This window comes from Antechinus flavipes, chromosome X (genome assembly GCF_016432865.1).
Source record: "Antechinus flavipes isolate AdamAnt ecotype Samford, QLD, Australia chromosome X, AdamAnt_v2, whole genome shotgun sequence".
Classification (NCBI taxonomy): Eukaryota; Metazoa; Chordata; class Mammalia; order Dasyuromorphia; family Dasyuridae; genus Antechinus; species Antechinus flavipes.
Genome location: NC_067404.1, coordinates 77,968,331 through 77,979,536, shown reverse-complemented (window position 1 = coordinate 77,979,536; position 11,206 = coordinate 77,968,331). Strand labels below are relative to the sequence as shown.

General features: G+C 50.5%; 1 protein-coding gene across 2 annotated transcripts; it reads left to right on the top strand.

The window, feature by feature from the left end:
- The first annotated feature begins 1,356 nt into the window (after nt 1-1,356).
- LOC127542517 (UAP56-interacting factor-like) lies at nt 1,357-10,884 on the top strand. 2 transcript variants are annotated; one of them, XM_051968175.1, is made up of 8 exons: nt 1,357-1,922; nt 3,597-3,718; nt 6,537-6,587; nt 7,493-7,544; nt 8,413-8,477; nt 8,575-8,649; nt 9,312-9,432; nt 10,195-10,884. In XM_051968175.1, exons 1-8 carry the CDS (start codon nt 1,779-1,781, stop codon nt 10,291-10,293), a joined length of 729 nt encoding a protein of 242 aa, XP_051824135.1. In that variant the 5' UTR covers nt 1,357-1,778; the 3' UTR covers nt 10,294-10,884. The 2 variants fall into 2 exon arrangements, with proteins under 2 accessions (XP_051824135.1, XP_051824134.1); XM_051968174.1 differs by having other exon boundaries at nt 1,358-1,922; nt 8,557-8,649.
- The last annotated feature ends 322 nt before the right edge of the window (nt 10,885-11,206 follow it).

Below are 11,206 nucleotides of genomic sequence, written 5' to 3'. Positions count from 1 at the left end.
TTTTCCACCATCTTTCCCTTCCCCTCCCTTCTCCTTCCTCTCTTCTACCACCTTTCCCTGCCCCCTCCCTGTTTCTTCCTCATCCCAGCTTGTCTCCCTTCCCCCTCCCTGCTTGTTTTTCCATCATCTTTCCCTGCCCCCTCCCTGTTTCTTCCTCATTCCAGACTGACTCCCTTCCCCCTTCCTCTTCCCCTCCTTCCTCCTTCCATTTTCCACCATTTTCCCTTCCCCCTCCTTCCTCCTTTCCCTCTTCCACCATCTTTCCCTGCCCCCTCCCATTTCCTTCCTCATCCCAGCCTGTCTCCTTCCCTCTCCCTGCACCTTCTGGTTTTCCACCATCTTTCCCTGCCCCCTCCCTTCTCCTTCCTCATTCCAGACTGACTCTCTTCCCCTCCTTCCTCCTTCCATTTTCCACCATCTTTCCCTTCCCCTCCCTTCTCCTTCCTCTCTTCTACCACCTTTCCCTGCCCCCTCCTGTTTTCTTCCTCATCCCAGCCTGTCTCCCTTCCCCCTCCCTCTTCTGTTTTTCCACCACCTTTCCCTGCCCCCTCCCTTCTCCTTCCTCATCCCAGCCTGTCTCCCTTCCCCCTCCCTGTTCCTTCTAATTTTCTATCATCTTTCCCTCCCCCTCCCTTCTCCTTCCTCAAACCAGCCTGTCTCCCTTCCCCCTTCCTCTTCCTTCCCCTCTTCCACCATCTTTTCCTGCCCCCTCCCTTCTCTTTCCTCAAACCAGCCTATCTCCCGCCCCCCTCTCTCCTCATTCCCTTTTTCCACCATCTTCCCCTGCCCCCTCCCTTTTCTTTCCTCTCTTACACCATCTTTCCCTTCCTCCTTCCTCCTCTTCCTCATCCCACCTTCCCTTTGCCCTCCCCACTCCTTCCCCATCCTGCCCTGTGTCGCTTCCTCATCCCTGCTTTCCCTCTCCCATCCCCTTCCCTCTCCCACCCTATGTCCCTTCCTCTTCCCCTCCTACCCTGTGCCCCTTCCCCATCCCACCTTCCCTTCCCCACCTCCTCCTCCCTCCCAACCTGTCTCCCTACCCCCTCCCCTTCCCTTTCCCTATTCTTGCCCCTTCCCCATCCCACTTTCCCTCCCCTTCCCTCCTCCTCCCCCCTCCATCCCCCTCTCCTACCTTCCCCTCCCCTCCCTCCCTCCCCCCTCTCCCTCTCTTTCCCCTCCCTCCCCGTCCCTACCTCTCTCCTCCCCTCCCTGCTCCTTCCCTCTCCCACCCAGTGCCCCTTTCCCCTCCCTGCCCCTTCCCCTCCCCAGTCCCCCCGAGTCCCCTCCCCCGCCCATCGATCTGCAGCCCTCCAATTGTCAGTGTGACTGAGTGCAGGGGAGGGCCCCGAGTGGCCGGCGCGGGCGCGCGCGTCCCCTGGCGCTTTGTATTGCCCTCGCCCCAGCCCCGCGTCGCTCCCCTCCAAATTGGCCGTCTCTAGGAGACGGCATCTATTTTAAGCAGGTGCCTGGCGTCCTATTTCTGGTCCAGCATGTCAGGAAGGCAGCCGTCCTCCCTGGGCACAGTATGTCAGCCTGCCTTCCATTGGCAGAAAGGCTAGGAGCCCTCCATTGCAGTCGCTTTCGGCAGGACATTAGTGGGCAGCTCTTCTGCCCAGCAGCAGTGTGAGCGCGAGCAGAGGGCTGCTGGGAAGGATTCGCTGGGAAGGCAGATTAGCCCTCTTGCCAAGCCCAGTGTATGACTTCCGGAGCTCGGGAGCATTAGCAGACCCTGCTGGGAGCCGCTCTGCCTTAGCGCCTGATCCATACAGTCGGGCATTATGTTCCTAGGACCCCCGCGCCTGAGGAAGTGGTTCGGCCGCCAGAACAATTACCGGAGGACCATTCAGAATACGTTCAAGCCGAGGGCATACCCTTCCTTCACCCGCCGGATCCCGTACGACGCGAACAATGCGGCCGCCGAGGTAAAGCCCCGATCGATATTTGGCGACTCGGATCGCCTCGCGGACGGCCACGATTTATTCCTAGATGGCCCCCCTCCCCCACCCCGCCCAGGGGCTCAGCATCCTTCTGACCCCGGCCGGCCCGGGGCACGGCCGCCCCGATTGATTTTCATTAGCGCCCCCTCCCCCCCCCTTTTTTTTTGGTCGTGGGGAAATTTTCCCTTCGATTCCCAGGCTCCGCTAAAATAGAGGGGGGAGCCTGGCGAGATGCTGCTCTTTTGACGGGGCCACCCAGAGCCATTTTGGGTTGCGTATTGCCATATTGGCTCAGGTCTTGTGGCGCGGTTAAAAACCATTTGGGCAGACACCTCGGGGCGACGGAGAATTCGATTTCACGTTTGGCCCCGCTGCCCCGGGGCAACAAGTGTCAGGGATTTCAGAGGGATAGACGGCCGGGCGGCCCTCGAAACCCCCCTCCCCCCCAACGCCATAGTGGGGAGCCCACCCGCCCCTCCCCCCGGGGAAGGCAGCGCCTTGCCAATTTCAAAGTGCGTGGCAGCCCAGAGCCAGGCCGTCCCTGAACGCCAACATCCCAGATGATGCTGATCATCACGGTGATGATCATGGCGATGAAGATGGCTAATATTCGCCCGACGCAGCCACATTTGCAAAGCCATCTACCTGGATGATGTCATCTGCTCTCCACCGAGGGGCCCATCCCTCATTTGGAGGCCGCTAGTCAGGGGGCCCCTTGGGCCCCCCCCCCAAAGCCTTTTTCACTTTGAACAAACCGTTTCCTCCCGGTGGGGTGAAATTAATCTCTCCGCAGCTGCCCCCCAGGGCCGCTCCTGGGCCCGCCCTCTCCTGGGAGGGTGCCCGACCAAATTCATTCATTCATTTCTTTTCTACCTGGCGGCCCTTTGGCTGCCTGCTGATAGATTAAATTTTTTTTTTCCAGTTGGTGGATAACGCACATTTCTGAGCTTTTTTTTTTTTTTTAAATAGGACTCCAAGCAAATACGTTGAACTGCAGCAATGGCAGGGAGATTGAGCATCATTGTTGCACCAAAAAAAAAAAAAAAAAAAAAAAAAAAAAAAAAAAAAAAAAACAACCCAAATCTGAATGAGTGCTTAACGTTTCCAATAATTTTTTCAGTGTGACAGATTAGCTTGATGTTTTTCAAGATGTTTTTTCCCCCTGAAAATCAGAAGACCACGATTTGATCAATGACGTGGGGGCTTTGGGACTCTGGAGAGGAGCTTGGGTACATGGATGTGCAAACCTTAAAGTGACATCTAGATGCTATTATTATTACTACTACTAGTACTACCACAGCCATATTGTTTTGGGCTGGCCGAGTTCCCTCTTGATTTTCTACTCCTCGAGAGAGATCTCAGGACCTGAAAACGGCCCTCCCGAGTGGGACTTTGGCATTTCATCCCATTCACATAGGAGTCAGTTTCTACTCCATCTAGATTTTTAATTTTGCTAAAATTGGATTTGCATAGTGCTAAAGCACCCAATACATTTTTTTTCATCTCTGTTCTAAAAAAAATTGAATTCGGTGGATTTGTCCCTTTGGTATCATCACCGGCACAGAGAAAGCAGGGGCTCGGGGAGCCAAATAAAGCCACGGCCGAGGAAAATCGTGGAGGGGTATTTAAATTGTTTTGTCAAATGGCGTTTCTTTCCAGGACAATGACAACATCGAGACAACCATCAGGCAGTTCAGGAACTACAACAACCGGCCTGAGAGATTTGGAAGACAGCTGATGTTCGGGCCAATAAGAAAATCAGTGGTAAATGATACACGAAGGTAAGGATAGAATTGGGTAAGACTGCAAAAGCCTTCTCCATATCCCTTTAGTGACAGCTGGATTTTGGCAGCTCCGTGACAACGAGATGCCCCTTTTGGTCATTGAGAAGACCAGAAACAGCATAATGTTAGGAGAGAGGGCCCAGCGTAGCATCTGGAACGCTCGCGTTCTCAGATCTTGCCTCAAACAGGGCCACGTCATGGTACATCTCAGTGAGTCAAGCGGCATTTTGAAGGTAGAAGCTAATTGTCTCGTAACCATTGGCAACCACTGCTCCTCCCCAGGCTTCAGCTGACAGCTCCAGCTCTAGAAGCCTCTGAAGATCCTCAGGTCTGATGGAGCCGTGTTTGCAAATGGAAGTTTCCACAAGGAAAAAATCATAGACTCCATTCCAAAGAAATCTTTTCTATATTATTCTATACCAGAGTAGCTGAAGATGCTGGGGAGGGGGACGGGGAGACACTGGAGCTGTCTGTTCTCAAGAGCCACATTTTCCCCTCTTTTCTATCATGAATCGAGATATTAAGGGATTAAGACTATTATAGAATATAAGCCACTTCTTAGCTGTAGCCATGCTTTTGCAAAAAATTCCACACTTGCTTCTATAAACTATCTCTCTGTCTCTTGTCTCTCTCTCTCTCTGTCTCTCCCTCTCTCTCTCTGTCGGCTAGAAGGAGGAGAGAGCCAGATTTTTTGATTTCCTCCTACCAGTTGACCAGATTGTGTCCAATTTGAAAATAGTCTTTTTTTCCTTTGGATCCCTCATAACATTTTTTGCATGTCTTTCCTATATGTACATATTCCTATTTTATTTTCTGTGATAGTTATTTGTATAGGTCTCTTCTTTTATTTACTAAAATATAAGGTCCTCGAAGGCAGGAAGGGTCTGAAATTGATTTTTGATCCTTTCCAGCAAGATGGCAGCAGGCTTCAGACACAGCAGGTACTTAAATATCGATCGTTCTAGTTGGGCCTTGAAAAGTAGATGGGCATGCCCCCAGCCCACCACAGGCCTTGGCTATGGTTTCATTATTAAACCCTCTCTCATGATCCCCCTGGACCAATGCTGGCTGTGGAGCAGGTGTTTGGAGCTACCTTCCTTCCTTTGCCATTTGGGCACTGTCCCGCTCTCCCCCCCCCCCTCGCAGCCCCTTGGGCTGTTGCCTGGTTTCCTGGACATGCTCCTGCCTTAGCCCAAAGGCCTGCCTCTAAGAATTGAAAAAATGGTCCAGATAATTTAGCTCCTCCCACTTCCTTCAAAGGAAAAAGCCTTTAGAAAGACCAAACAATTTGATAAAATGGAAATTTTGGTCTGAATTTCCTAACTGATGGCCATTGCCTATGAATGTGAAATGGTCTGATTTGCCTTTCCCTCTCTGTTCTTTTTTGTCCTTTTGATCTGTGTCAAGAGAGCTGGGTTCAAATTCTGGCCGTGTGGATTTGATCAAAAGATCCAACCTCAGTTTCCTCATTTATGAAGTCAGAGGGTTGACGATGACCCTCCAGCCCCCATCTGGCTGGAACATTGTACAATTCCACGATGGTATAGCTGAATACTATTTGTTTGATTAAAATATGACTTCATCATTTAAGGATCTGTTCCATTTTCAGTGTGGGTACTCCCGATGGAGATCATGGGTTTTCTTTAACTTAATATCTCAGGGCTTCTTTTTTGGCGTCATGGATGCCGTACTGGACGACTGCAGAAGTCTCCGTACTCCTTTTCAGAATCAGGTGTTTAAATGCACTTGAAGAACTGTGGATGGGGCAGCTAGGTGGTGCAGTGGATAGAGCACCAGCTCTGAAGTCAGGAGGACCTGAGTTCTAATCTGGCCTCAGACACTCAGACCCTGGGCAAGACACTTAACCCCAATTGCCTCAGCAAAAATAAATAAACAAACAAATAAGTAAAAGAACTGCAGGTAAGTAAAAAGTCATCCCTCTGCAGCTAAGCTGGTACTTGGCCTGCCCAGGCATCGGGCTTCAGGCACATGGTCTCCCCATCGTCAGCCCTTTCTACCTCGGCAGAGCCCAACGGCCAGATCCGGTGGGTGCGGCCGCAGCCTTGAAGAGCCCAGGCTCACCTTCGTGCCAGGAACGCGGATTTGGGGAAGACTTTGAGGGAGGGCTAACGAGTAAACATTTCTCGAAAACTCATAGGGGACCTCAAGGGAGAGGGAGGTCTTATGTGTGCAGGGGCTTGGCAGCTGGCTCTCCTCACTCTGTTGAGTTCGGGGATGGAGGAGCTTTGGTTTAGGACTTTGAGGGCTTTTCCCTTGGAAGTCCCCAAATGCTCACGAATAATACATCAAGTGTAAAATACCGCCCCCCCCCCCCCCGTCAGGGTCCTCAAACAAAATACTAGCTACTTCAGGCCCAATTCCCACCAGCAGTGAAGGATAAAGCAGGGTACTGAGTCACTGCCCGGTGAGAGTCACCACCACCACACTGAGCCAGTGTGGGCTTTCCACGAGAGCCGAAGAAACGTTGACCGCTGATGGTAGGTCTTATCCCGGTCTCTCTCTCCCTTCTCCTTTCCTCCACTGTGTTCCCTTTAGAATACTAGCTTCCCAAACACAAACCTAGAAAACCCTAGCAAGTATCACCATCATCCTTTCGGAGCATCTTTGAATTTATACAACATGACCTAAGCCTGGGAATGAGTCCCTTGGAGAAACTCCAGGTCAAACAAGCCGTGGGGCTTGGGGCATCTCTTTGGAAACGGGGCCCCTCTGGACGCCTGTCAAAACAGTCGGCTCCCCGGCACCGCCACCCGGTTCCTTCACTGCCCTCCCCGTCCCCTTTCTGTTTCCTCAGCAATTCGGAGGGATCCAGCTCCGTCGTCTTTGGGGAGTCCTTGGCCACCAGGTAGGAAGGAGTTTCATTTTTGGCCACTCAGCCGCTTCATCCCTTCTCGTTCATTCATTCGTAGTTGAGTCTGCATGCTGCCATTGGTGTTGAGCGCTGGGTTCAGTCTGCTTGTTGGGAAAACCTGATTTCTTTGAACAAAAACGTTCCAAGTTAGGTTTCCTTAGACTTCATGATAAACACTAAGCCTTCATGCCTCCACTGAGGTTGTTGTTGTTTGTCCTTCGAGAGGCCCGGGTCATCAGGGAAGCGATGCCATGACACGTAAGTAAATGGGATTTCAGGGAGGGAGGGGGGGCTGTGCAAGGGCACCTGCCTCACTTTCCCCTCCGGAGCATCTGGACCCAATGGCTAACCACAGATCGAGGTGACTGGAGATGGGATGAAATGGGAGACTTTGGCCCCAACAGGTCTCAGTTTGCCTGAGGCGGCACCCATTCAGCGAGTAAGGCTAGGGAGCCGTTGAGACAAAGAATCTCCTCTCTCACCTAGTCCCCAAATCAAAATCTAAACAAATAAACAAACGAATCCGGGAGGGGGAAGGGAATGAAGAAACACAAACAATTGCTACTTACCGTCAATCTGGGCTGATCCGGACCCTAAAGATGACCAAATGGGGCTTGGCCTGGGACCTCTTGGTGGCCAGTTAGAATCAGATCGGTTTGGGTTGAAGGCCTGGTCCTTAAGAAAAAGACCTAGTCGCTAAACCCCAAGATGCCCTGGGAGCCGCCTTTGCACCCCCACATTTGCTCCCAGGGGCCTCTTTGGCTTTTGAGGTCATACTTTAAATCTCATGGGCAAACTCTGAAAGCTTCCATCCTAAAGAACTCATCACAAAGTCATAATTCCACGTCCTATGAGACGGCTCTGCTTACTATTAATATCGAGTCTTATGTACCGCACAGAACAATGAAGCAGAAGAAGCAGAGAGACAACAGGGTGAACCAGAACCGGGGGGTGAGTCTCCATCATTTTCATTTCCCAAGTCACAGTCCGGGTTTTATTTTACAGGTTGTTTTGGCTCTGGTGGGCCGGCTTTCTTCAAGTAGCCAATTTCATTATTTACTTTTTGAGCCGATTATTATTTCCATAAGATCTGCTTATATGGGAAGAAGCCCCCTCCCCACTCCCCAACAGACACACACCAAAAAAAACCAAAAGTTCTGCTCCCTACTAGCTGTGTGATCTTTTAAATCTATTTTCCCTGAGGCAATTGGAGTTAAGTGACTTGCCCAGGGTCACCCAGCCAGGAAGTGCTAAGTATCTGAAGTCACAATTGAACTCACGCCCTCCTGACTTCAGGGCCGGTGTTCTAGCCACTGTGCCACCCAGCTGCCCCTAACTTTGTGATCTTGAACAGATCTCTTCTGTAAATAAGAGGACCAGATGAGGCTTCACTTCTGTAGTTCCTGCCAGTTCTCAGTCTAGGATAGCAATATCAGTGTGCCTCCCAAAACAGCGAATGTCTTCCCTTATCCTGGGTGGATTTGCCTCCAGACGGTTCCTTCTCCACCACAGCCCTGTGTTACTCGATTAATAGAGGGGAAGAGAATGACTGAGACCCATTTAGGTCCAGAACACCATGTCTCCACTAGCCCTGGGTGCAAGGCTAGGGGTGCCGAGCCACCGAGTCTCAGGTTCAAGTTCCGCAGTAATTTTCTAACCTCGAGAGCTAGCTGACCTCAGATGGGCTGGGCCCCCTCCTTCACCGGAGGGCACAGGAACCCCACCCGCCAGGGATGTTGCAGGAGTTCTGGGTGGCGCCAGATGGGCCGAGATGGCCTGGGAAGCCCCTTCTGACTCCAAAGTCTAACCTTTCCTTCAGATACCACCACCTCCACCATCGCACAAGATGCGGGCAACCGAGGGGAAATCTCCAAACAAGAACAGGTGACTATATACCGGGATGAGGTTCGTCCATCTCATTGGTGGGGGTGGGCGGGGCTGGGTCTTCACTAACTGTCCGTAGGTACAATTTTTCTGGCAGGTACCAAGTCCAGCTCAGGCCTGGGTCAATCCTGACGGTGTCTGTTGCCAACCCTCAAATAAGCATAAGTAGACAGTAAGTAACAGTTGCTACCTTTTGTGGTTCAGCCACTGTTCATATGTGTGTGTGTGTGTGTGTCTGTTTTCAATGGGTAGCCACTTTCATCTACCCTCTACCCCCTCCTCCTTTTGGATTTTCATGGAGTCGTAGATGCGGGGGCATCTCAGGGGATTCATTCAAGTCCATTTTCTCCACATTAGTGAATGTTGATGCTCAAAATGGCCCTTCCCCATCCCTCCCCTCACTCCTCCAGCTTCCTCTAGGTAAGGGTGGAAGGAAGGGGAGGACAGCTCCATGAAAAACTCCAGCCCTCTTGATCTGGTGGAGGAAATAAGGGGATACCTGAAAAAGTCCTATGGAAAACCAGCCTTTCTTTCCTGGTGCAGAGCTTCACCCCCACCCCCACCCCAGATGTGACCCAGCTGCTGGTGTTTAGGGGGATGTAATGTTTAGTGGGCCCAGATTCGTCAATTAGCCCCTTAGATACCTAGAACCAAAAGGAAACTTCGAGATGGGCTGATCCAAGCCCTTTGGTTTCCAGAGGAAAGTTTGGGCCCGAGAGGGGAAGAGCTGCACTCCGGCTGCAGAGTCCCAGTGCTAGGGCCGGAGGAGGCAGCACTGATTTCGTGCATGCAGAGTTTCAGTTACAGCTTTCCACATGTATTTTTAATTCACAGATTCAAGCGTTCTGATGGCGAAACTTCATTTCTGAAAGATAAATGGAGCGCTCCCAAACATGAGAAGTTTCAGCCCAGAGGGATCTCCCTGAGATACAATTTCCGAGCCGTTGCCAATCAGGTAAGACGCAGGTGATCACCCCAGAAATCGCTTACGAGGTGCCAAGTCAAAATCCCACCCTGCTTTCAGGCTGAACTTGGATTATACGAGGTCTAGTTGTACTGAATACTAGAACAGAACTTCAATTAACCAGAGCCTCCAGTGAACTCGATTTTTGCCTCGTACTTCACTTTTCTGAGGAGCTCCCAATGAGATGTGACTTTTCTGGGGTCACACCACTAGTCAGCATCTGAGGTGAAATTTGAACTCAGGGCTTCCTGACTCCAGGCTCTGCACTCTGCATCCTGGCTTCCCGGGCCAGTCAGGGAGATACCAGCAAGTCTCAGGAGTGGTTCAGATAGTTGATGGAGTTTGATAAGCAAAGAAACCACTGATCTCTGTGGTTGTTGGGAAAGGTCTGAACTTTGAAGAAACAGCAGTAGATCGGGGGTGGGACAAAACAAGCACAGATGCAGAGGATAGCAGAGGTTTTCGAGGGGCTGCTTTAGCTGGAAAGGAGGCTCCTTGATGGGATGCAGTGTAGGATCTAGGCTTTGGGGCCAAAGATAAAGAATTTCGACTCGAACCTCTAAGCACTGGGGAGCCATGGTAAGTTCTTGAGGGAATGGAAGAATGTGATGTGTGTGTGGATTGCCAATGTTCCCAGAATCCCTTGCTTCCTTTCAAATGCTTCAGTGGCCAGGTTCTGTGGGTACTGGGGAACTGTTTTCCACCACTAAATCACAACAACTAATAGAAGACATTTCTCTTTCTCTTCTGTAGACTAAAATGACCCTCAACGAGCGATTCTCTGGCCTGAAGATCATCAAAGGGAATTTCACTGTTACCAAATCTGGGAGCAGAACCGTCACACTGCCTTAAATGTTATGATAATACAGAGTTGTCAGTAGTTGCTTCGTACAATTTTTTGCCACAGATAGTGCTTTTCCTTCCAATAGTTTGCTAACATAGACTTTCCGCTTTCCAGAAAACTTCTTATGCTACAGCTTCAGTAATCCATCCCAGTCAAGTGTATTCATAAATCATAAGAAAAAAAATCTCTGTGGGCTCTCTTCATATTCCTTTACGAGAAAATTTGTCAGGTGAGACAGGAAAAGGAAGGGATCAAATACCTTGATGGTTTCTGATGGTAGCACAATCGTTCTTTGCTTTTGAAGCAGTCGAGGGCTTGTTCACTCTGAGTTCACTCGTTCATCGCAACTAAGAAATCCATTTCAGATTCTGCTCCATCAGTAGAATAAGCTAGTGCCCATAGCCTTGTGAAAACACTCATTAAGTTCAGCCAAACTTGCTATTTCCAGTGTGACATCTTGGACAAACCATCAGGCATTTCTTTTGACGTTAAGTGTTATTGAACCTTAACATAGCTTTGTGACGATGTAGAGATAATCAGTTCTAAGATTGAGTGTGATGCTATGTGTATACAACGTAAATAAAGACTTTGCAAATCAAGCCTGGAGTCCATTTCTATGTTTCGTGAGTCCATACCTGTATCCGTGGCCAGATGAGCCCGATCTCCTCCTCGGAGGGGCAGGCTCACCCAGGAGCTTCAAGGGTTACTGGCTTTTGGGGTTACTGGCAGAGTGAGTTCAAATGGACAACAGAAAATGTCAGCTTTGAGCTGCTTGGCAGGGGAGATCCTCCATGAGCTTGCACGGACCTGTTCTGGAAGGCTCTAGCCTATGCACAAGAACCGGGTATAGAGATACAGACAAGGTGGGCTTCCTTCAAACTCACGCAGTGCCATTTTCCATTCAATTAGAACAGTGGTTCT